This window comes from Cetorhinus maximus, chromosome 4 (genome assembly GCF_964194155.1).
Source record: "Cetorhinus maximus chromosome 4, sCetMax3.hap1.1, whole genome shotgun sequence".
Lineage (NCBI taxonomy): Eukaryota > Metazoa > Chordata > Chondrichthyes > Lamniformes > Cetorhinidae > Cetorhinus > Cetorhinus maximus.
In genome coordinates this window covers 40,841,050-40,868,237 of record NC_135882.1, presented here as the reverse complement: position 1 = coordinate 40,868,237, position 27,188 = coordinate 40,841,050, and the positions used below count along the sequence as shown (strand labels likewise).

At 41.2% G+C, this 27,188-nt stretch overlaps 1 protein-coding gene across 5 annotated transcripts in view; it reads left to right on the top strand.

Annotated features, from left to right (window-relative positions):
- golga4 (golgin A4) overlaps nucleotides 1-27,188 on the top strand; it is a 212,248-nt gene that overhangs the window by 8,836 nt on the left and 176,224 nt on the right. For 4 of the 5 annotated variants that reach the window (XM_078540095.1, XM_078540094.1, XM_078540093.1 and 1 more), the window contains exons 2-4: nucleotides 981-1,082; nucleotides 6,218-6,316; nucleotides 24,892-24,975. In XM_078540095.1, coding sequence (XP_078396221.1) covers nucleotides 981-1,082; nucleotides 6,218-6,316; nucleotides 24,892-24,975 — 285 coding nt within the window. The remainder of the gene's footprint in view (nucleotides 1-980; nucleotides 1,083-6,217; nucleotides 6,317-24,891; nucleotides 24,976-27,188) is intronic. The other variant, XM_078540096.1, reaches the window with a different exon arrangement.

Sequence of the window (27,188 nt, the reverse complement as noted above, 5' to 3'; positions counted from 1 at the left end):
TCCGCCGATGCTGCCAGACCTGCTGAGTTTTTCCAGGTAATTCTGTTTTTGTTTTGCAATAAATGATTACCCTGTTGTACGGCGTTTGTAAAGCACATAGAAACAAATGATTTCAGTGTTAACGCCAGCTGACTGCTGGTTATGAAATTTATTATAATCTTAGCTGAAGCAGGTAGCCTTTGATGAAACAAAAATTATGACCTTGTGAAACTGTAATATCTATTTGGGAAGAGAGTTTTTAATTCATGCAGTCTGATGTTGATTCCATAAATGCAATAACTTTAAGGTAGTCTAGTCTGATTTGTTCCACTGGCGGTTGAGGAAGGTAGCCGCTGGAGTGAACATTAGCTACGGTTCAATCAGCATGCCCCACGAATTGTGGAGGACAGATCCAACCAGAAGTCGCACTGAGTATAATGTAGGTAAGGCAAGTGTAACTATTTCTTTTGTTTTTACCATTTGAAGTTGATGACGGTTCTATTAGTGTGTAAATGATTCAGCATTTTCGGTAACTCATTATAAAATATTCAGTGTGTATTAAATGTATTTAATCTTATTTATGGCGGTCATGGTTGGTGCACATGCCTGATTTCAATCTTGCAGCCCACTGAGATGGAGGGTCACTCATGTGGCCCTCATTCGCCAAGGTTGCCTCTCACTGATGTAGATCATGCTAAGAAGAGTTAGTAAAGTAGGAATATACCAGCAACAACATGAAGATACTCATTAACTTGGAATCAGTGAAAGAATTTCTGAGATAAATAATTTCGACGTATACGCATCTTAGCTATATGCTTTTATATAATGCACTTTTTGATGTAGCTGTCACAAGTGGTGAATGAATAGATCTCTGCCTTTTTCAAAGAATCCCAAATACAATAGAAACAAAAATTCCAAAGTGTGAAATACATGGGACTTTTCGGTGAGGTCTTTTATTATTTTTTTAGATTCTGAAAACAGCCTCTCTTTTATCCCCCAAGGCCTCTCCAAAGTCTACTCCACCTTCAACAGGAAATAGAAGTCACACTTCTTCCTTGTCAGGTCAACACAATGAAGGCACTTTCACTCCAGGTGACAGAGAGGTAAATTCAAGTCAAGATATGTTAGTGCTGTAGTCCTATACATCATAGAAGCTTTTTTTATTGATTAATTGGTGAAATGTTGCAGGATGAAAACAATAATTTGATATGCTGCACCATTTTTTCCCTTCTATGGAAACACCATGACAAAGATTTCTGTGTAAGCTCGTTTAACTTCTTTCTGTTTCTTTCCACTATTTCCTCTCCTGCTTTTCATGCTGATTATAGTGGAAAGTGGAACCGTATTCGCGATTTGTATCAGTATTGAGGAGGGGGGTGGGTGGGGGGCCGTGGATGGGTGTGGGGGGTGGGGTTCTGTGGAGGACAGTCCATCAGTTTGAACATCAACCTCAAATTAATCAAAACAGAAGATGCTGGAAATACTTTGGAGGTTAGGCACCATCTATGGAGAGAAAAACTATGAACATTTCAGGTTTGTGACCTTTCATTAGAACTGAAATGTTAACTTTTTTTCTCTCCACAGATGCTGCCTGCTGACCTGAGTATTTCCCACATTTTCTGTTTTTACTTCAGATTTCCAGAATTCGCAGAAGTTTGCTTTTGTTTTGCAACTCAAGTTAATTGTTTCACTTGTAGATAGTTTTCTCAATCCAAACTAAGGATTTAGCTGTTTCTGGATTTTGCCACATCAATACCTGCTGTAGTGATACAGCAGCGTTACTATAGATTAATTTGTTGCCTGATCCATCGTTAGGGAATTCTTGCACTAGCTGCTGGCCACCGAAAACTAGAAATATCTCTGGTAAGTTTTTGGACAAAGACCAATAAAATATTCGCCATGGAAGGATTGTTTGGTTTGATTCAGTTTTTCTCTGCTTTCACAGACCAATATCAGAGTTGGGAGCAATTCCCCCTTCTGTAGCTCAATATTTAAAATTACCCTTCAGAAAAGATAATCTTTGGCATACCTGCCTTTAAAATGAACCTGAAGATTAAACATCCCAGTTCTGATTTTTGTGGAAGGCTGGCTAAATATATGTGAAAGATAAAGGAGAGAAGAAGTAAGTTAAATTACTTGCTCTCAATATGGCTTTCCTCATGATTAGCATTCCTATTTGTTATGCTGGGTTATGTTGTTGCTTTAGTTTTATGTCAGGGGACTTGTCCAACATGAAATGTAACTTTGCTGTTATCAGGCCCTAGCAAGTACATTTTCTTAATCACATATTCTTATGTTTGGCTATGGCCCTATTCCAAATATGATTGGAGAATAAGCTAAATGCAGAGAATGAGACCACCAGAATTGGCATTGTAACTTTTTTGCTGATAATTTAAGAAGACTGTCTTGAGGTCTTGGATATCAGTACATTGAGTGAAACCTAATTCCTGTTTTTATATTGGTGGAAGACTTGTGCCAAATTATCCACTTTCTTAAGGGCTATTGGGGATGGGCAATAAATGCTGGCCGAGCTAGTGACACCCACACCCTGTGAAAGAATAAAAGAAAAAAGTTGCTGTTTTTCAATTGGGATTCCAGACTAAAATGTTTGGTTGGTTTCATTTTGACTTGACCATTTCCATACTAGAATTATTGCAGTCTAAACCCTTAATCTGATAGATGTACATGCTTCATGACACTGAGCAGTTTCTTGGAAACAATAGATGACAATATTGCTTCTGAGTTACATGTTTATGATGGAGATTTTGGAGAAAAGAAAGAGGATGGTGTCATTGTATATATTTTCAGAATTTATAGAATTTTCAGTCAAGTGAATCACATAATGAATTGGAATTGTCGCCTGAGGGAGTATTCTTGAATCCAGGCAACCACTCTCAAGTCAGAAGAGTTCTTGAAATGCAGTGCAAACGGTTAATCAGATTGGTTCATCCATCCATCCAAATTAACAATCATGATTTTACTTGCCAAGTTGGCATTTTTGCCAGTTTTTTGCCATTGTTCAGAATAGCTACCAACCTACCCCTTGAGAAACCATGAATATTTTGCATGTTCGCCCAGCCTTGGTAATGAATTATTGTAGGTATGATTGGATGCATATTTTGATGCATCAAATATATTAAACGTACAGCAGCTTGGTTAAATACCTGCTCCGTGATATGTATTTTAGGCTCAGTGAACTGCATTGGGATATATCTTTTACAGTACTGGAATATTTGGTTTTGTCTAAATGCTTCACATTATTTAAGATGGTGTATTTTAGCACTAACTTGTTGCAGAACAGGATCTAAATGACTAAACTAGATATGTGGAAACTATCAAGTTGCACTGGTGACTGGTTTGGTGACTTGTAGATGAATTGCTGATTGTTATATTTAACTAAGCATTGGTTGTATCTCTGTTATGAATGATGGTTAGCCACATATAGTGAAATCTGACTAAGGGTTGGTATCAGGAACTTTCTGTTGAAATGATACAAGTTTGCAGTAAAGCACTGCAACACCAACAGCCTGATATTCTACTGTAGGTGATGTTATGCTCTACTGAGATAATATTATGGGTAAAGTTTCATTACTGATTATATTGCATTATATGAAATAATACACATGCATCTTAAACGTTTGCCAAAATTGGGTGTATCTCTGTCCTGACTTGTAGATCTTTGTTATTGTGAACATTATATTTATGGGAGAAATAATAAGTCTTTTCTGTGTTACCTTTCAAAGCAGGGACATTTGTTGGGGCATGGCAAACTGTTCAAATTAGCAACTGTACAACTTTGTTGGACACTTGGATTGTGCTTTGTCACACACCTTTTCTGGCTCATTCTGAATTGCACAAAATAAGATTTTAATTTTTTCCCCTTCATTGGATACATTGCTGAAATTTAAACTCGATTATTTTCCTTTCACTTTTAGGTATCACAGTAATTAAGGTTAAAATAAATTTAAAACCTTGATCTATAACCATAGACTGTAGGAACTCAGGAGAGTTATAGACAATTTACTTTCTTCAAGTTACTTGTATTACTTATTTGGAGCTTTCACAATAATTCTCATTATTATTTTCCTTGTCCATGTCAATGTTCATTGGCTTTTTGCTCAAAACTTGACAGTAATTGAGAGTTCACCTTGCTAAAGTTTAAATTTTTTGCTTTCAATAATTCTGATTTCATCAGTGTTTTAAGGTGAAATATTTCAGGAAAAGAAGCTTAAGACAAATACGTGAGTGAGATATCAATGAATTTGAAAGGACGTAAGTAAATTCGATCAATAATACAAAAATAGATACAGATGTTGATTGGGAGAAAACGACAATTGGGTGGCAAAAAAAGAGAGAAGCATAAGTATAATATTACACATTAATGAAATCAAATATGTCAATATTTTTTGGAATTAGGTGGGACTGACTTGAGTATCACGTTGCATGAATCGGTATTTGTATGCAAGTAATGCATACGCAGATAAATTTTAATTTGAACTTGGAAAACATCACATCACTCAATAGGAAAATTCTTGCGTTAGAATTCTCTTTTAACCCTTCTATATCCTCTTATTAAGATAGGTTCAATAACTTCTGTAAAGTCTAAAATTTGAATACAAAAATCCTAGGAATTACTTTTTGTCAATACAGTAATTTTATGTTCATTAAAGTAAGGCCATATGTATGGTAGCTTATTTTTCAGTTTTTACACCATGTCAGAATATCTTCAGTATCGTATGAACCACCTTGTTACTGTCCCAACAGTTCTGTCTTAAATAACTACAGTTGAGATATGAAGCTGAAGAATGATTATTGCTGATCTTTTCCACCAAGGAAGAGCATTAAAGCTCAGCCTGTCTCCACCAGACACCCACACATGCAATAAAGACAGTATCATAGATGCCAACCGAGAGTGGGAACGAGTGCCTTTTTTTTTGTTTTTATATCAGGCTTGAAGCAATTAAAGGCAGTTATAACACATCTTATTGTCACCTTATAGAAGTTAAGTTATCACAAGCCAAGGATTGAATTGGGGATCTGGTCTATATGGCCTGCTACATGGTGCGTAGTGATTTATGTATTTGGCCAGCGAATCTTTCCAAAGTACTATGTTGCACATTACTCTCCCAACCACTCTGTTTCTCCCAAGTTAGCATTCTTACATTCTGGATTTGTTCATAGAAATTTAAAGACAAATGTGCTTTTTATAATACATGAGTTAATGAGAAGATATTGTTATTTGTCACGTTACCTAAAACTTGTTTTTTATATACCCAATATTTTGTTTGCCAAAGCTTTTGAGAGTTTCATGTTGGTTACTCTTCTCTTTGCTCCTGGTTCTCCCTGTCTCTCGCATCTCACCGTACTGCATGGAGCGGCATGTGCTGATAGGTAGAAAATAGTCTGTGTTGGTTCACGTTTGAGCAATCTGTTGGTGAACCTGCACCACGTGGACTGCAGCAGTTCAAGAAGGTGACTCACTACATTCTTCTCAAGGGCAATTGAAGATGGGCAACAAAATGCTGACCGAGCCAGCGATGCCCACATCCCATGAAAGAACGTATATTTTAAAAATGAAGTATCAATTGCAATTGAAGCTTTCTGTTAACTATGGAGCAGGTGGGTGCTGTGGCCTTTGACACATTGGCATGAATCTGCACAGTAGCCTGGTCGAGCAAGATTTTTTTTATACACATGATATCCACAGGTTTTTTCCAAAACTCTCCTTTAAACAAAGTACAATCTTGGTAGATGCTGTTCATCTTGAGGATTAATCTTCCAGACTGTAGGTTCATTTAGCTGATACAAAAATCTTGCACTAAAATCAGGATCAAATTAAGGCAGATTTGAGATTTGTGGAGGAAGCTGTAAATTATTCGTAACCAGCTCCATAACTGATAAAGGCTGCTGTGACTTGCTGCAAAGATGAAAAGGTCATTTTTTTGCCCAAGGATAAGAGTTCCGAAGAAGAGTCATATTGGACTCTCTCTCCACAGATGCTGCCAGATCCGTTGAGTTTTTCCAGCACTTTTGGCTTTTATTTATTTGCCCAAGCATTGTTTTCCTCCCAAGCATGTACCTTTGAATAGATGTGCAGTGAACCCAAATTAAGTCTGAATCTTCCTTGGTGGAGATTATACTTTTAACCATTTACCTGTTTTACCAACAATATGTGCATCATTTCCTCTAAGTATATTTTTATTTTCTTTGTTTCCTTTTCTGCTTGGGAATGAGACAGCTATTGGCCGAGATGATAGCAGAGCCTGCTTTTCTCTCTGAGTATACTATCTTTGCTCTGGAAAGCACCAAACGGCCTAAGGTGCAGAATATCAATGTGGTGAGTCCTCCCACCCTTCCAACAATGTCATGGCAGGGTAGGAGAAGTGTTTAGCAAGAGAAGTTTGTGCTGCTTAATGCTTGCATTTTTTCAAAACCATTTACCATTTAACCCTGAGTTTATCTAGGGGTTTCATTAGAAGGTGATGAAAGCTACTGCTGGTTTTACAAACATCGAGAACCTGGCCTTAGAAATTTTTTTTTAGTTTTATGGTATAGTGCCATAATTTAAAATGTGGCATTTTGTATGACAGATCCTTTGCTAAGTGTTCTGAAGGTGCAAGCCTCCAAGAAAATAATGAAACCCTTAGATATCTAAAGTATGCTTTGCTGTAAAGTCTTCACCAAATGTTGCTGTCAACAATTAGCTGCAGTGACTAATATCCGCAATTATGTTTCTTTTAAATTAATATTAAAAAGCAACAGTTTACTTTGTTAGTCATGGGCCCACATCTGTTGTGCATTTTTTCTGAAACTTGAATAGACTGAGCTCAAGGTGGAATATAGTGCTTCTGAATAGGTGTTTGTTTTTGCTGCATCAGTGCAGCCCTGCCAAAGTAGCAAAAGTGTAAAATTGAAAACATGTAACCTGTTGACATTGACGTTACCAAAATTTACCACGCAGAAACACAAGGGTCGCAGACACATGGGAGCGCCACCACCTGCAAGTTCCAAGCATGCTTCTAAATTTGAACAATATAAACTGGAACGATATCACTGTTCCTTCACTGTTACTGGGTCAAAATCTTGGAACACTCTCCCAAGCAGCACTATGTATATCTATACCGTGTGGACTGCAGCAGTTCAAGAAGATAGCACAGCACCACCACCTTGAGGACAGTTAGGAATGAGCATGAAATGCTGGCATTGCCAACAATGCTCACATCCCAAGAATGAATATTAAAAAAATTGGTTGTCAGGAAACACTTCACAGAAAGTGTAATAGAAATCTGGGACTCGCCCAACAGAAAAAACTCTTGTGGTGAGGTCAATTGAAAATTGAAAAACAATTTGATAGATTTTTGTTAGGTGAGGCTTAAAGGTTCCAGAACCAAGATGGCTAGAGGGAATTAAGATACAGATCAGCCATGATGTCTTTGAGTAACACGACAGGCTTGAGGAGCTGAGTGACCTACTCCTGTCAATGTATCCTAATTACTCTTGTCCTACCCAACTAAGCTATTGTTCAGAATGGCCAAATCTAGAAAGATTATGCATGTGTTGAAACTGAATCAAAAGAACTTCAAGGTTTGGTCTCAATTCCCGACTGATTATCAGCAGGTGATGACTGTGGACCCAGTAGACTGTGTACGTAAGTACACAAGACAGCCCTTGACTATTTTTAAGGCACAAGTAGATAGGGGTGAAAGGTTATTGGGGCGAGGCAGGAATGTGAGGTTAAAATCAGATCAGCCATGATGTTATTGAATGGGGAGCAGGCTCAAGGGGCCGAGTGGCTCACTCCTCCTAATTTGTACATTTGTATCTGAATGCTCCATCTACCCTTCTTAATGCAGCACATCTAAATTTAAATGTTCTCAATTTAGTCACTCAGTTTGATAAAATGGGTCAGATTTCATTATGGTTTAGAATATTTCTTCCAAAATTATCAACTTATTTTCCAACTTGGCAGTTTTTAACTGCAGTACAAATACTTAGATGTGGCACAAAATTAATAATTTTCCCTGTACAGGAATCCCTTTGGCAGTCTCACTAATATGTGCTGCATGTCTGATGCTAAGGATGGGTGGACTTAATTTGTATTATAAGAAGACAGTGTTAGCTCCTTGGGATTATGCTGAAAACGGGTCTTTTTTTGAGGATTATGTGTCAGTTGACAGCAGTCTGACCTCTGAATCAAAAAGTTATCGGTTCAAGTCCTAGCTCAGGACTTGAACACAAAAATCAAGATGGACTCCAATGTAGCACTGAGGGAGTGTGCCACTGTTGGAGGGGCTGTATTTAGGACAACACATTAAACTAAGGCCAATTGCCACCCCCTCAGTCTACCCTTGATCATTAGCAGAGTGATGTAAGGTGTTGACGATAGTGCTGTCAAGCAGCACTTATTCATCAGTAACCTGCTCACTGACACTCAGTATTGAGTTCTTCCAGGGCCACTCAGTTCCTGAACTCATTACAGCCTCCGTCCAAACATGAACGAAAGAGCTGATTTCCAGAGATGAGTTGAGAGTTGATTGTCTTTGACATCGTGAAAGCATTTGACCAAGTGGGTAACCAAGGAGCCCTTGCAAAACTGAAGTTAATGGGAATCAGAGGAAAAGTTTTTCACTGGTTAGAGTCACTTCGCACAAAGGATGATGGTTGTGCTTTTTGGAAGCCATTTATCTCAGCCCCAGGACAAGATTGCAGGGGTCCCTCAGGAAGGTGCCCAAGGCCCAGCCATCTTCGACTGCTTCATCAATTACCTTCCCTCCATCATAAGGTTAAAGTGGAGATGTTAGCTAATGATTTCACAATGTTCACCATTCGTGGCTTCTCAGATACTGAAGGAGTCAGTGTCCATATGCAGCAACAAAAAGACAACATTAGAGTTGGGCTGATAATAGACAAGGAACATTGCCAGGCAATGACCACCTCCAACAAGAGAGAATCTAACCATAGATAAAAGCAAAATACTGTGGATGCTGGAAATTTGAAACAAAAACAGAAAATACTGGAAAAACTCAGTAAGTCTGACAGCATTTGTGGAGAGAGAAATAGAGTTGACGTTTCAAGCCCGTATGACTCTTCAGAGCATACAGTCGTATGGACTCGAAACGTCATCTCTGTTTCTCTCTCCACAGATGCTGCCAGACCTGCTGAGAATCTAACCATGTCCCCTTAACATTCAATGACATTACCATTGTTGAATCCCTCACCATCAACACCCTTGGGGCTACCATTGACTAGAAACTTACCTGAACCAGCCAAATAAATACTGTGGCTACAAGAACAAATCAAAGGATGGGAATTCTGGGGTGGGTAACATACCTCCTGACTTCCTAAAACTTGTCATCCACCTACAAAGCTCAAGCTAGTAGTGTGGTGGAAGCTCTCCACTTGGCTAGATGAGTGTATTTCCAACTGCACTCTGGAACACAGTAGCAGCAGTGTGAGCCATATAGAAGATGCAGTGAGGCAACTTGTCAAGACTCTTTTGATAGAACCTCCAAACCCATAACTTCTACCATCGAGAAGGACAAGGGCAGCAGACGGATGGGAACACCAGTCCTTACGAGGTCCCAGGAATGAGGAACTTTAGTTATGTGGATTGGAGAAGTTGGGGCTGTTTTCCTTGGAGAAGAGAAGGTTGTAAGAACAAAAAAATGCTGGAAAAACTCAGCAGGTCTGGCAGTATCTGTGTGAAGAGAAACAGTTAACATTTCGAGTCAGTGTATCTCTTCAGAGCTGGTTGAGAGGAAATTTAATCGAGGCATTCAAAATCATGAGTCTGGACAAAGTAGATAGGGACATTTTTTTCCCCATTGGTGGAAGGATCGAGAACAAGAAAGCACAGATTTAAGCTAATTAACAATAGAAGCAATGGAGACTTGAGAAACTTTTTCATGCACAAAGTGGTTAGGTCTTGGAATGTACTGTCTGAGAGTGTGGTGGAGGGAGGTTCAATTGAGGCATTCAAGAGGGAATTGGATTGTTATCTGAAAAGGAAGAATGTGCAGGATTACAGGGAGTATGCGGAGGAATGGCACAAAATGAATTGCTCCTTTGGAGAGACAGCACAGAGAGGCCAGATGGCCTCCTGTCCTGTGATCAATCTGTGGTTCTGTGAAGTTCCTTTCCAATTCTATTGCCGTTCCTTCACTGTCACTGAGTCAAAATTCTGGAACTTCCTTCATAACAGCATCATGGGGTGGGCAACAAATGCTGCTCTTGCCAATGATGCTCATGTCCCATGAAAAATTTTTTAAAAACCCAAGGCTCTTTTGAGGCAATCCCATGTCTCTACTTCAGAGAAGAGAAGGGAAGTTTTTGCCTACACCCGGAGCAGCATTTGTCCCTCCGTCAACATCACAAAAAAAAATCTGGTTATTATTACATCACTGTGGAAGCTTGCTGTGTGCAAATTGCTGTGTTTCCTACATTACAACTGTGACTACACTTAAAGCACTGCATTGGCTAAAAGCGCTTTCAGATGGCTGATTGTGAAGTCAAATGCAAGTCTTTTTATAAATTAAACTATTTAAAATCTGATTTTAAATGGTTGTATTGCCTCTTTTTACTCATATTTAAAGTGATTGGCAGAGTAACAAATGAAATGAAGAAAAAAAAAGAGACAAATAGAGGCTTGAAAGCAATGTATTTCCAGCACTGTTGCGATGAATCTTTATAAAGAAAGGCAGGCTACCCGATAGATTTTTCTTTGAACTGCTGTGGGAAATTTTCAAAGTATGGAGGGTGTTAATTTGCTTAGTGTCGAAAATGGGCGTGTGGATTGTGATGCATGATTAACCCACGCCTGTTCAGTGTAATGCAGGCAGCGTACTGACTGTGTGCTGCATACTCACTTAATGATTTTTTGCCTGTAGCTACTCAAATAGTGCTGTGCATTGGCTGCAAGCATCAGCAGGGGCCTAATATGGCCAATTACTAGAACTACTTAAAGCTAACCTGCACCTCTTAAGGAGAATATACATTGTGGGTGCTGAGATCATTGGGAATAGTGTGCTATGTATGCAGCAATGACCACGGGAGAAGGTTGTACACCAAGGTTTTCTGTTGCTACACTGGAGATCCTGGTGCAGGAGGGTAAAAGGAGGGGAAATGCCCTGTATTTGTAGGGGGCAGGTCGGGAAAGACAAGAGACCCCCAGACACGCGATGAGAGACAGAGGGAAGAAATAGCCTTGAAGGTCAGTGCCAGGACCTGGATACGGTGTCACAAAGAGTTCAACAAACTTGCATGAGTGATTGATGTCAATGAATGCATCTTCAAATGTCTATTCCGATCATCTGCACCACACCCCCATCACTCATCTACGAACAACCTCAGTCAACCAAGATTCATACCCAACAGTCATATGCTTCACCTCATCCTTGTGCGCTTCACGCTGTTGGAAGGCTCAAAGCCATATCTTACAGCTTGCACAAAACTAGTTGTTCTACCATGACAACAACCTCACTCAAGTACATTGTACGACACTCAGTGACACATTCTCTCTCCCTTGCAGGAGGCAGTTGCAGACATTCAGAGGCAGCATTAACTAAAAAGAGGCGAGGGGTAAGCTCACCTGCATGTTATAACAGAGTTTATAGTGGAGAAAGAGGCCCAGATAGCTAATCCTCCTCATATTCTGCTTCCCCCGAACTCTCTTTTTTTTCTGACTTAGAAGTTGGATGTGTTGTAAGCAAACACTTCTTGCTTTTCCCTCTCTCCCCTTCACAATCTCAGCCTTGTCCCCTTTTTCTTTCAGCTGTCCAAGATCTGCAAGCTGCCCAGGCAATGGAGGAAGAACAAGAAGGCAGTGATGATTAAGACACACTGTCACTCAATTTCACACACACACACAACAACTTAGAGGGTACAGGCAGGGTCTGCACATTGTGAGATACTGGGCACAAGTGTGCTATGGCCATGATGGAGGGCAAGGATAGTGTAGGAGTCAGCTGCTGTTGGGAGAGGCTGCACACAATTTCTGCTGCTGAGGACTCTGGGCCAGGCTACTCAAAAAGGCTGAAGGGTGCACACGCACAAATGCTAGATCTGTTGGAAAACCTGCATTCAATGTCGAGGAGCACAGAACAATTTGGTGCCAACTTGGCACCTGGCTTTGCGCAGAGCGTGGAATCCATCCTTTCCAGCATGGAATTTGTGGCCAACTCCGTCAACACTCCTATGGAACCAATCATGATGCAGCACCTGATGGCCGATATCACAGCTTCCATTGCAGCACAGGCAGCAGCTGCCCAACGTTGGGTGAGTGCTGCAGTGTAAGCTCAAAGTGGTAGCATCATGGCTCTAGACCCTAATGTTAAAGGGTGTCATTGGAGTCTAGCAATCTCTGCTTCAACATATCAGTTAAATTGGTGATACACTGCCTTTGGTAATTGACAGTGGTTCCACAGAGTATGAACCTGTGCTCTCTGTCGGACTGACCATGTTCATGCTTTATCCATTGCCATTCTGCCAGTGCTCTTGCTATTACCTGTCAACCAAGTAGTCAGACTATTGCCACCCCAGCCACCCCCATGGCGAGATGGTGCAGTCTGAAGTCATGTCTTCTCAGCCAAGAGGCATAGAGTGAGAGAGTCCGCTCTCCAAGGCCATCTACACTGTCCCTCACTGAAAGTCAGCAGCTTTTGAACAGCTATGTTGCTGCCACTTGGGTTGCACTTTATGGGAACACCAGGACAAGCTAAGGCACGTGGAAGACTGACATGAAGGGGATGCTCAATGGTGATTAATTGATGTTTGTATGCGATTATGGCATGATTTAATTTATAAATTTGGTTTGGAATGTGTATTTTATGTTGAATTTTATGTTTTTTTTGTGACCAAGAGGATGCTGTGACGGTTATTGACAGACAGACAGTATGGAGTGTTGGACTATTGGTGAGTGGAGGATTGGGGTTGAGGTTATAGGTATCACACTTGAATTGGGGCAGAATGGGGCGGCCTAAGTTGCAGTCTCCCTTTTCTATCTTTCTCATTATTGTCCTCTTCCTCCTCCTGGTTCTCACCTTCTTGCCTAATAGGTAGTGGCAAGGTTGTGCAGCATGAAACATAGCAGCTGAGTACTTCAGGGCTCTTCTAGAGTGGCCCAAGCAACAGAATTGTTCCTTCTATCACATTCCTTGCAGCAGTACGTGTCTCATTGTGAACCAAGACTCAGGAACCATGCCGTCAGAGAATGATCATTGTCACCCAGCTGCTCTTTGATTTGGTATGGTGGCTAAAACAGCTGGAATAACAGGCTGCTGCAGAATGAACACATAATGACTACTACCAGAATACTGGGCATGGACCTGAATGATGCGTTGCATGTTGAGGGAATGGAATCGCTTTCAGTTCAAATACATTGCAGAGTTGACACAAGAGTTGAGGTACACAAAAAACTACATGCTTGCAATCAGTGGCACCCTGCACCATGGAGAAACCTGCAAATGTTGCAAATCTTTAGTCCACCTGCTTCTCTCTGCCAAGCAAGAATAAACTTAAGTTTGTTAATTGTGTATTGTCTTCAATTGTATTCAGGTGCTGAACATGAACAAGGGAATTCACTGAACTCCTATAAACAGACATAGCCTGAAACTGTGGTTATGATGTTCAGAGGTGTATGCTCGTAATGCGTAATTCTGTAAATAAATCTAGAAGTGTGTAAGGGTTGGCTCCAATTCTATGCTTCACCTATTGGCTTTCTGGAATATAAGCTATCTCTCTTTGATTATAGTCTCAGTGCAATAGTGCATTTCAGATTGCAGGTTCTTGCTCCTCTCTCCAGCAACAGCCTGGAAGTCGCCATATAAGCTCATAGCCACTGACATCTTCATAGTTGGTGGCACTGTGTTCCTTACCCTGTTCTGAAGCTGGAGCTGTGACTGCAGTAGTTGGCAGAATTCAGTGCCGACCTCCTAAGGTGAAGACGTCTCGCTCGGGGAAGGGAATTGCTCCATGAAAATTCTGATTGGACATGGGCAGGTTGAGGGCTCTTCTCTTCCTCTTTCCTCCCTCCTTCCTTTACGAGCAGTTCACCTTGCTCTTTATGACCTCTTCTCATTCTCCAAGTCTTGCTTCATTCCAAACAGTAATGGACACAAGGTGAGTAACCTTGAAGTCAGCAAAACATCCTTCCGCACCTGCCATACCACTCCCTGTAGTCTTTTTAAACTTGAAACAATTGGAGAGCACCAAAAACATGCTGAATTGTCTGAACAGACAGAAGAAATAAACTAGCAATTAAACTGGGCATGCCCTTAAGCCTGTTTAATGTTGTGGTCAGTGGTGTGATGTGAAGAGAAGGAGTCAGCTATATCTTGGAGCTCTAAAATGGCAGCAAGGCTGTCAACTCAGTGTTGAACACTGACATCATTATCTACATGCTGTATATTGATCAGAAGTGTGCCTGCGTGCTGCAATTGCCATCTTGAAACCCTTGGACTCCATTGTGCTCTGAAAATAGCCACTGTTGTGCCCAATTTTGTCACCGAGATACCTATCTCGGGTAAATAATTAATTATAATTTCTGGACAATGACTAAGATGTCGGGATGTAAATTGAAACTCCAGGAGTGGTATGTTAAATATATGTGCAGGCAAGAAGAGTGTGACGGAAGTATAAGTTACTGCATAAATGCTGCTGTTATGCATGTAATTATTTATATCTTCTGTGGAGGGTACTTAAGTTCAGCTGCATTCAGAACCTAATTGACGGTTAAAGATGTCGACAGACCTGGCTGCAACGATGCCGTGGGAAATGTAGAATTATGGCAATTGAAGAAACATTGCACAAATAATGCGACTATAACAAGACACTGCAGTTTTTACACAGACTGAGTTGAATCTGCTTCCACCATGCTCTTGGTCAGTGCATTCCAGATCCTAACCACTCGCTGCATAAAAAAAGGTTCCCTAATGTTGCCATTGCTTCTTTTGCCAATCACCTTAAATCAGTGTCCCCCGGTTCACGATACTTCTGCCAACGCGAATAGTTTCTACTCTGTCCAGACTGCTAATGATTTTGAACACCCCGATCTCCTAGTTTTCTCTTTTCGAAAGAGAACAGTCCCAGCTTCTCTAATCTACTCCCTGAAGGCCCTGATCCCTGGAACCACCCTTGTGAATCTTTTCGGCACCCTCTCTGATGCCATCATGTCTTTCGCAAGTGCAGTGTCCAGAACTGGATACAATACTCCAGATGAGGCTGAACCAGTGCTTTATATTGGTTTATCATTAATTACTTGCTTTTATACTCCATGCTCCTATTAATAAAGCCCAGGATGCTATCTGCTTTGTTAACGTTTTCTCAACCTGCCCTGCCACCTTCAGTGATTTGTACATATGTACCCCCAGATCTTCCTGCTCCTGCACTCCTTTGAGAATTGTATTCTTTCTTTCATTTTGCCTCTGCTTGTTCTTCCTCCCAAAATGTATTGTTTTACACTTTTGTGCATTAAGTTTCATCTGCCACTTATCCACCCATTCCACCAAGCTATCTGTGCTTTTCTACACTCTCCTCATAGTTTGTAATTCTTCCAAGTTTAGTGTCATCCGCAAATTTTGAAATAGTGCTTTGTAAGCAAACTCTAGGTCATTAATACCTATCAAGAATAGCAGGGGTCCTATTACTGACCCTGGAAACCACCACCATATACTTCCAGTCAGAAAAACAACTGTTCTCTGCTTCTTTGTCACTCAGCCACTTTCACATCCAAGCTGTCCCTGTCCCTTTTAATCCTACTGTGGTCATACAGTTCAAGATTTAATGCTGAGCTGCAAGTCACAATTAGTTAACTGTGAATAGTGATCATAATAGGTTTGAATTTGATATTTGAGTTTGAGAGGGAGAAATGAGAGTCAAAAACAATTTACATTTATATAAGGCAGACTTTGAAGAGTTGAGAATAAGTTGATCACATTAAACTGTGGTGAGATGTTAATGTCTAAACTGACAAAAGAGCGAGAGATAAACAAGTTTTTGGTGAAATACAAAACCAGTACATATCTGCAAATGGTAAATTCTCCACTTGTGCAGTTAAACAACCATCCTAGCAATCTTGTGGCAGATGGCCCTAGTGCGGGTGGGGTGGAGGGAAGGGATCGAAGTGGGCTAAAAGGTGGAGATGAAACAATAGATTGAAATAAATTTAAAAATAGGAGGGAAGAGAAAAAAATAGTTGTAAAAAAAATTATAAATTATTGGAAAAAGGGGGATCGGAAAGGGGATGGGGATGGAGGAGAGAGTTCATGATCTGAAATTGTTGAACTGAATATTAAGTCCGGAAGGCTGTAGAGTGCCTAGTCGGAAGATGAGGTGCTGTTCCTCCAATTTGCGTTGAGCTTCACTGGAACATTGCAGCAGGCCAAGGACGGACATGTGGGCATGAGAGCCGGATGGTGTGTTGAAATGGCAAGCGACAGGGAGGTCTAGGTCATGCTTGTGGACAGACCGAAGGTATTCCGCAAAGCGATCACCCAGTCTGCGTTTGGTCTCTCCAATGTAGAGGAGACCGCATTGGGAGCAGCGAATGCAGTAGTCTAAATTGAGGGAAGTGCAAGTGAAGTGCTGCTTCACTTGAAAGGAGTGTTTGGGCCCTTCGACGGTGAGGAGGCGGGAAGTAAAGGGGCAGGTGTTGCACCTTATGCAGTTGCATGAGAAGGTGCCGTGGTAGGGGGTTGAGGTGTAGGGGGTGATGGAAGAGTGGACCAGGGTGTCCCGGAGGGAACGATCCCTGTGGAAAGCCGCCGGGAGGGCGAAGGGAAGATGAACAATTTCTTCTTAAACTCTTCTCACTTACTCCAAATAAAAGGTGTGGCTATGGGTACCCGCATGAGCCCCAGTTATACCTGTCTCTTTATGGGGTATGTGGAACATTTCTTGTTCCAGTCCTACTCAGGCCCCCTCCCGCAACTCTTTCTCTGGTACATCGATGACTGCTTCGTTGCCGCTTCATGCTCTCGTCTGGATCTGGAAAAATTTATTAATTTTGCCTCCAATTTCCACCCCTCCATCATTTTCACGTGGTCCATCACTGACACTCCCTTCCCTTCCTTGACCCCTCAGTCTCAATTTCTGGTGATAGACTGTCCACCAATATTCATTACAAGCCTACCGACTCCCACGGCTACCTCGTCTACAGCTCCTCACACCCCGCTTCCTGTAAGGACCCCAGCCCATTCTCTCAGTTCCTTTGCCTCCGTCGCATCTGTTCTGATGATGCCACTTTCCAAAACAGTTTTCCTTCTTCCTTAACCGAGGTTTTCCACCTACGGTGGTCGACAGGGCCCTCAACCGTGTCCGGCCCATCTCCCGCGCATCCGCCCTCACACCCTCCTCTCCCTCCCAGAACCATGATAGGGTCCCCCATGTCCTCACTTATCACCCCACCAGCCTCCCCGTTCAAAGGATCATCCTCCGCCAACTCCAGCATGATGCCACTACCAAACACATCTTCCCTTCACCCCCCGGCGCCTTTCCACAGGGATCGTTCCCTCCGGGACACCCTGGCCCATTCCTCCATCACCCCCTACACCTCAAACCCCTCCCACGGCACCTTCCCACGCAACCACAGAAGGTGCAACATTTCCCCCTTTACTTCCATCCTCCTCACTGTCCAAGGGCCCAAACACTCCTTTCAAGTGAAGCAGCACTTCACTTGCACTTCCCTCAATTTAGTCTACTGCATTCGTTGCTCCCAATGTGGTCTCCTCTACATTGGAGAGACCAAACGCAGACTGGGTGGCCACTTTGTGGAACACCTTCGGTCTGTCCCGGACCTCCCTGTCACTTGCCATTTCAACACATCACCCTGCTCTCATGCCCACATGAGTGTCCTTGGCCTGCTGCGATGATCCATTGTAGCTCAACGCAAACTGGAGGAACAGTACCTCATCTTCCAACTAGGCACTCTACAGCCTTCCGGATTTAATATTGAGTTCAACAATTTCAGATCATGAACTCTCTCCTCCATCCCCACCCCCTTTCCAATCCCCCTTTTTCCAATAATTTATAATTTTTTTTTTACAACTATTTTTTCTCTTCCCTCCTATTTTTAAATTTATTTCAATCTATTGTTTCATCTCCACCTTTTAGCCCATTTCGATCCCTTCCCCCCACCCCACCTGCACTAGGGCCATTTGCCACTAGCTTGCTTCCCTTAATGTCCCCATTAGCACATCTTTTAGATAATATCACCACCGTCAACACCCCTTTTGTCTGTGACATCTTTGGCAGCCTCTTCTTGGCTACCTATTACTGGCCCCCATCGAGCTCTCCTGTCCCACCCCCTCTACTAGCTTATATTTCATCTCATTCCTATATGTCTTAGTTCTGATGAAGGGTCATATGGACTCGAAACGTCAACTGTATCCCTCTCCGCAGATGCTGTCAGACCTGCTGAGTTTTTCCAGGTATTTTTGTTTTTGTTCTAGATTTCCAGCATCCGCAGTATTCTGCTTTTATGCTAGCAATCTTGGTGTTGGCATTTGATCCTGAGATGAGCTTCCAACCTCATTTGTGCCATCTATAAGATTGCCTACTTCCACCTCTAACGTTGCTTGATTTTGACCCTGCCTCAGCTTATCATCTGCTGACACCCTCTTCCATGCTTTCGTTAGCTCTAGACTTGACTATTCCGACGCACTCCTAGCTGGTCTCCCACATGCTACCCTCCATAAACTTGAAGTCATCGAAAAATCTGCCCGTGTCTTAACTTGCAGCAAGCCCTGCTCCCCCATTACCTCTCACCCTTGTGCTCGGTGACCTACATTGGCTCCCAGCCAAGAAACGTTTTGATTTTAAGATTCTCATCCTTGTTTTCAAATCCCTCAGTGGCCTTGCTCCTCTCTATCTCTATTATCTCCTCCAACCCCCCAACCCTCCGAGATATCTATACTCCTCTAATTCTGGTTTCTTGTGCATTCACAATCATAATTGCTCCACCATTGGTGGCCATGCCTTCAGCTCCTTAGGCCCCAAGTTCTGGAATTCCCCCCCCATCACCTCTCTGTCTTTGTACCTTGCATTCCTCCTTTAAAAAAAAATCTTCCTAAAACTCACCAAACGTTTGGTCATCTGACCTAATACCCCCTCATGTGACTCAATGTCACACTTTATAATGCTCCTTTGTATGCCTTGGACCATTTCATTGCATTAGAGGTGCTATATAAATTGTCATCAAACAAGAGAGCATCAAGTTAATATAAATGGATTGCTCAAATGCAAGGAAAATGGGAATTCAGTTGGTTAGAAGGTTGTGAGGTTCATCTAATTGAGGAGTTGGTAACATAATGAAGAATGTTGATTGGGCCTTTTGGTATGGTAGTTCTAACATTGGCAGTCCAAGATAATGGATGAATTTAATTGTGGAACAAATAGTTGGTGGTTCATTACTTTAATGCCATACCAGCTAGAAAATGTATGGATTTTGGGCAACACCAGAGAAGATACGAGCTTCAGCTTTCTTGAGGACAAGCTTAGCAGACCCAAAAAAATTGCTGGAAACATTCAGTTGATCAGTCCACACCCTATAATAACATTCATCTGTTTCTTGAAATTTCGCCACCTCTTATAGCTACTAAAGCTGAAAAGGACATTGTAATGTCCTGCATGGCAGCTGGACCCTTATTTATCTTCTCCCTTTCCTCACCCACATCCAACCCCTTGACCTAATTTCTAAACTTCGTCTTCCCACTGCTATTCTGAACTCGAGCATCAGGTCATTTGTGGGGACAGTTAGTGAAGACTTCGCCAGAAATAGAAAATTTAAATGGCCACCGGAAGGAAACTGGGATTTCCCATGAGCTAGAGACAGTCTAAGGATTTTAAGAATAAACCCTAGAGGGAAAAATTAATTGCCCAAGATTTCATGGTTAATTGCTACAATATTTTTCCAGAAAAGGTATGGAAGTTGGTGTTAATAATTTGAGTTTTTAAGAACATCTCTTGTTCCGCACACCTGCACCATACCACTACTTAACCACTGGAGCAACAGTCTGGCTTTGTGAAACAAACTGGGTAATCTGTGTGGAAGTATGTAATTTATTTTAAAATAATGATATTTGAGGGAACTAAATGTGAAAAACGCTGAAAATATTTTTGCACTGTATTATGATAGGTGATATGCCCTCTGGTGGCCAGAGTAGTTTACCCTGAATAACGAATGAAGAAATAAATTGAAATTGCCAGGATGTTGCTTTAATGTTTAAGGAGGCGACCTTACTATCCATATTCCTTTTTAAAAGTAGAATTATGATTCAAAAATCCCAAAAGATTATTCAATGAAAACTCTGCTGAGGGGATAATAGGTGAAACAGTGTCATAGAGATGACAAGTAGATGGTTTGATGACGTTATTTGAGTTTATTTACTCATCTCTTTCATAGTATTCATTGTTATCACTGCCACTCTACTTCTAACCAAATTATTCCAACTTTAAAAAGAAATGAACCTACATTGACATATAGCTTTATTATGTAAACTCAGGACATCTAAACCACTTCACAACCGATGAATTACTTTTGAAGTGCACTGTTGTGAGTTGATCACAATAAGCAGGTGAGGTGAACCACCAATTAATCAGCTCTTTAGATCTTAAATTCCCCCTCCCCCCATCCCCACCCCGTTTCTTCCCCCTCCCCTTTTTTTTCAATAATTTATATAGATTTTTCTTTTCCCACCTATTTCCATTATTTTTAAATCTACAACTAATACCTTGTCAGTCTTTCCACCCCACCCCCACTAGAGCTGTACCTTGAGGGTCCTGCCATCCATTCTTAATTAGCACTTTTCTTAGATAATATCACCACCTTCAACACCTCTTTGATCCTTTTGTCTGTGACATCTTTTGATTATCTGCTCCTATCACTGCTTGCTTGTCCCTACAACCACCCCACCCTCAACTTCTCTCCCCCCACCCCCCACCTTAAACCAGCTTATATTTCACCCCTCTCCTGACTGTACTTCAGCTCTGTTGAAGGGTCATGTGGACTCGAAACGTCAACTCTTTTCTTCTCCACCGATGCTGCCAGACCTGCTGAGTTTTTCCAGGTAATTCTGTTTTTGAATCAGCTCTTTATGTTGGCTGAGAGTGAAATATTGAGTATAATATTAAGAGAGCCCCTTATTGCCCTTCAAGACAGTGCCATAGATTTTCCACAGGCAGTCAATATAGCCCTGTCTCAATGCTGTATTGATCAGTCCAGATTCTATACTCAGATCCAGAAGTAGAAGTTGAACACACCCATTTCTGATTGAGCCAAGATTACGCTTATGAATTCAATCATCCTTGATCAGTTTTTTTTTGCAAAACTACCTTGTATAGTTATGAATATATAGTGCAACATTGAGATCACAATTAATGAAAACACTGGTAAATTGCATATCAGCGTAGAGTTTTTTGAGGTATTTAAAAGAAACTTTGAAATACGTGATTATTTTGTTTGCCACTTATGCAAAATTTCCTGACTGGGAAAGGTAACTTCTATTTCGGGATTACACGCTACCAGATTCCTGTGGTGATGGTGGGAAGGTCTTGGTGACTGTTTAAGATGCAGCACAAATGACGACATAAAGCCAACCTCAGACCTGCTGTGGAACCAAAGGAAGCCATGCCACTGCTGGAAGATGTAGAAAACTATATGACAGCATAAACTCCTTGACTACTAGCAAATCCACTGACATTTTGCATGTTCTGGGTGTCAGCTGTTTGTAGGTTTTATGACTTGAGAAAATCCTTTGAGCCTGAACTGTTGGCATGTTTGAAGTTTCACGGACTTGTGTCCCCATTCCTGTTTAAATAAATTATACTGATTTGAAAATGGAGTTTTAATCTGATTTCTAATCTGGTCCAAGAGGAAAGCATTCCAGATTGTTGAAAGAAGTAAATGTAGAATAGCAGTGCCATTCATCACAATCTTTCAGTCCTCATTGGATACAGGAGTAGTGCCACAGGACTGGAGGGTTGGGAATGTTATACCACTATTTGAGAAAGGAAGAGGGATAGCGCAGGGAAACTACAAGTCAGTGATCCTATCATCTGTGGTGTGCAAGTTATTGGAGACCTATGATCAGGGACAAAATTTGCTTTCATTTGGTAAGCCTTGGGCTAATGAAGGAGAGCCAGCATGGATTTATTAAAGGCAAATCATGTTTGACAAACTTGATTGAAATCTTTGAGGTAGTGAAGAAGATGGAAGAAGATAATGCAGTATATGTGTACATGCACTTAAGGGAGGCGTTCTACGAAGTGCCACAAAGCATGCTTGTTAAGAAAGTGGAAGTCCATGGAATTAAGGGAAAAGTACCAGTATGGATAATTGACTTGGTAACAGGAAGCAAAAGGGGGTAGTGAATGGATTTTTTTTTTGACTGGCAGGTGGCTTACAGTGGTGTTCCCAAAGGATCAGTTTTGGTCCTATTACTATTGTCAGTTTTTATAAACAGCCCAGACATGAGTGCAGAGAGTAACATTATAACATTTCAGTCAAGACAAATCTTGGCAAAATGGTAAGAACCTAAGAATGTGAGAAATAGGTGCAGGAGTGGACAATTCGGCCACTCTGCCATTCAGTACAATCATGGTTGATCATCTGTCTCAACTCACTTTCCCGCCTGCTCCCTGTATCCCTGGATTCCTGAGAGATCAAAAATCTGTGGATCGCGGTCTTTAATATATTCAACAACAGACCATCCACAATTCCCTGGAGTAGATGATCCCAATGATTTTCAAACCTTTTCAGTGAAGAAATTTCTCCTCATGTCAGCGCTAGATGATCTGCCTTTATCCTATGTCTGAGCCCCTGTGTTCTAGATTCCCAGCCATGGTAAATAACCTTGATGTCTAGCCTGTCAAGCCCCTTCAGAATCTAGTGCGTTTCAATGAGATCAGCTCTCATTCTTCTAAACTGCAGAGAGCAATCGCCCATTTTACTCAGCCTTTCATCATAGGACACCCCTCTCATCCGAGGGACCAGTCTAGTGAACATTTGCTATACCGCCTCCAAGGCAAGTATATCCTTAATATGGAGACCAAAACAGTGTACAATAGTCTCACCAAAGCCCTATACAATTATAGCAAGACTTATTTATTCTTATCCTCCAATCTCCTTGCTATTTGCCTTAATAATTGATTTCTGTATCTGATTGCTAACTTTGTTCCTTGTACAAGTGCAGCAAAGTCTCTGTGAACATCAAAATTTAAAAGTTTCATGCCTTTTGAAAAATATTCGGTTTTTCTATTCTTCCATGCCACCTTGTCCACTCACTTAACTTGTCTGTATCTCTTTGCAACCACTTTGTGTCATCCTCCTAATGAGGATAGTTATAGACTTGAGAATATAGGTAAGATGGCAGTTGGAGTTCAAAGTTCAGAAGTGTGAAGTGATGCACTTTGAGTGAATTAACAGGGAAAGCATACTATAGATGGTGTGTAGATAAGCAAACAGACCTTAGTGTCCATATACATCTTAAAGATGGCAGAATAAGTTGATCAGGTGGTTAAAAAAGTTTGGCTCACTTGAGCCTATAAATAGAGAAATACGATGTAAAACAAAAAAATCATATTAAACTCTATAAATCTCGAGTTAGGCATCAGCTGGAATATTGTGGCCAACTCTGGGCACCTCACTTCATAAAAATTGTAAAGGCCTTAGAAAGGGTACAGAGGAGGTTTGCCAAGATACTAGCAGGGGGCCATACAGCTCAGATAGGAGAAGAGTAGCAGACTTTCTTTCCCTAAAGGTCATGAGTGAAGCAGATAGGTTTGTAAAATAATCCGGTCATTTTTATTACTTATATGAGCTATTTTGTTCCTTATTTATTTAACTGAGTTTAAATTTCTCATATGTTTTGATGGGATTTGAATTCATGTCTCTGGATTACTAGTCCAGTAACATGACCACTATATTACACTTCCCACATCCTCTGTACAAGCTATTTATGAGCTAAAGTGGTTTTATAATTGATTATTAAATCAGTAAGTTTTCACATTGTGTACCTTTTTTCATAATTGAAGAATGATCAGAGTAAGGGCTATCTTTTGATGCACTTAAATTTCTATATATATTTAAATTCACAGAATATGCAGCTCCAAATAAACTGCTTTCACCATTGAAGTACAAGGCTAGAGTGGTATATTTAGTTTGGTGCTTTACTAGAAGGTATATAGCATTTTCTAAAATTGCCCTTCAGTTTTAGAGAAAGTTGCACAATGGTACTGTGCATCAGTCTGCAAGTGCAATTGTACCGTAAAGTGCCTGATCATATTCATGCACCTTAACTACTGGACAGGCTAACAATCTGGCAGCTGTAGAGTATTTTATTTACAATTATCTTATTCACATGAATGTTCCAAAACCATTAATCACAAATATGTTTTTGCTAGTGTTGGTAGTCCTATTCCTTTGCTTTACTTGCATCTTCTAACTGTCACACCTAACAAAGAAAAAGAGCTAGCGAACTAATCTTTTACCCTACCCCTACTGTTACTGATTTTAACCCATTCTGTATGAAGTGTCTTTGTGCAGTGGACATTGTGTATTGTACTGAATATTGCAGGGCTTTAAATCATTTCACAGACTTCAAGAGAGCTTGAATTGGCTGAGAATATGTGCAATAACTTCAAGATGAATGATTTCACTCAACCTCGGAACTTCTCATTGGTCTGCATTTGTACTCTAAGAGGATCCTGCACATCAAGGAAAATGTATCCCTCTCTAAAATGATCATAACCTAATAAATTTTAAGAGCACTTTGATTATTACGATGATAAAGATAACTGAACTGCATTATGCCCAACTGAAAGACTGAGATAATGATTGCAACAATATTTTTCTCAAAGCAATTTGTGTCAAAATAAACTATTATTGACTGCTTTCTTGATCTGATTTAATTTTGTTTCCAGAATGTACTTAGGACATCGACAGAAAACTTGTCTTCTCCAAAGGTAACAGAGAACTTCAATGATGATGGTTCAGTTACTGCTCAGGTGAGACTTTTAGAAATTGATGTTGTTATCTGTTAATTAGACTAATTGACAGTTTGTTATGACAATGATTTCCAGAATTGTACACAAGCATGCTAACTCTACAATGTATTTTTCGAGCTAAAATACTGAATGGATTAAAACAAGGACAAAGTTTGCCACAGGAATATTTGATTTTACTTCCATGATCTATATACTTATTCTATGCTTTGTCAGCCAATGTGGCACAAAATAAATTTCTAAATAGAGTAGAGGATCAAAGGGAACTCTAGGTACATATTCACAAATTATAGAAGTGGCAGTGCAGGCTAAGAAGGCTGCGAATAATGAGGTTCAGGTGGAGTGGATTAGAATTCGAAAGTAGAGCAGTTTCGAGAAGCTTATATAGAACATGGTTAGTGTACAACACAAGGTCTAGCCTCCATATTGCAACGATGATATGAAGCACTGGAGAACGTGGGAAAGGATTTACAAGTATGACACTAGAACTTTCAGGAAAAGCGACCTCAGAGAGGTAGCCTTCTAGAGGTTTCGAAATTCATGAAGGATTTTGCTCGGGTAGAAATACAGAAGATGTTTCCAATTGTGGGGGTGTTGAAAACTAGGAACCATAAATATAAAATTGTTACTGATAATTACTGATCTATTAGCAATTCAAGAGGAACTTTCTCACTCAGAGTAGTTAGAATGTAAAACTGGCTACCACCTTTTTAAGAGGAACCTAGATGAGTATGTGAGAGAGAAGAGAATAGAAGGGTATGTTGATTCAAGGAGAAAATAATAAAAGGGATGTTGTTGGGGTGGGATGAAGTAAGGTGGGATGAGGCTTGTGGAGCATAAATGCTGGTAGAGACCATTTAGGCTGCAAGGTCTGTGTCTATGCTGTACATTCTATTTAAAATAATGTGACTTAAAGTGTCAAAAGGAGAACTAGATATTGAACTCCTTACTGTGTTAAACTATCAACTCTAAACGAGGGGGTGCTGTAGCTGTATGATGTGGGAGCTGGCAGATCCCATTGCGAGCCGCAGTGACCACATCTGCAGCAAGTGTTGGTTGCTGGAGGAAGTCCGGCTCAGAATTGATGAGCTGGAGTCCGAGCTCCGGACGCTGCAGCACATCCGGGAGGGGGAGAGTTACCTGGACGCTTTGTATCAGGAGGCAGTCACACCCGGTAGATTAAGTACCTCAAGTCCGGTCAGTGGTCAGGGTCAGCAGGGTGTGACTGCAAGTGAGGCAGGTAGAGGTATCCTGTGTTCAGGAACAGAGGAGCCTCAGCTCTTGACCTTGTCCAATAGGTACGAGGTACTTGCTCCCTGTGTGGATGAGGAACAGGGCTGTAGGGAGGATGAGCCAGCTGACCACGGCACCATGGCACAGGAGGCCATTCAAGAGGGGGGAGCAAAAAGACAAGTGGTAGTTGTAGGGGATTCTATAATTAGGGGAATTGATAGCTTCCTTTGTAAGCAGGATCGAGAGTCCCGCATGGTATGTTGCCTGCCCGGTGCCAGGGTGAGGGACACCTCTGACCGGCTTGAAAGGATATTGGAGAGGGAGGGGGAGGATCCAGTTGTTGTGGTCCACGTCGGGACAAATAACGTAGGTAAGACTAGGAAAGAGGACCTGTTTGGGGATTATCAGGAACTAGGAACTAAATTAAAGAACAGGTCCTCAAGGGTTATCATCTCCGGATTACTACCCGAGCCACGTGCAAATTGGCATAGGGATGCGAGAATAAGGGAAGTAAACACGTGGCTAAAGGAGTGGTGCGGGAAAGAGGGGTTCCATTTCGTGGGGCACTGGCATCAGTATTGGAATAGGAGGGCCCTGTACCGTTGGGACGGTCTCCACCTGAACCAATCTGGGACCAATGTTCTAGCGAAAAGAGTAAATAGGGTGGTCAACAGGACTTTATACTAGAAAGTGGGGGGGGGGGAGGGAAGGGTAAAACTCCAAGAAGTATGACTAATGGGAAACAAAGCAGCAGTGGGGGGTGGATTCGACTTCATGGAAAATTATGAAAAAACTGAAAAGAAAGGAGAGCCCCGGAGAGGCTATTAAAGTCTCCAGAACACAAAATAGGACAGAGTGTTTAGAAAGGGCTAGGAATCTAACTTCAAGCATATCAGATAAAGGGGCGACAATGAGAAAGGGGACGGGAAATGCAGGACTGAAGGTGTTGTATCTGAATGCACGCAGTATACGTAAAAAGGTAA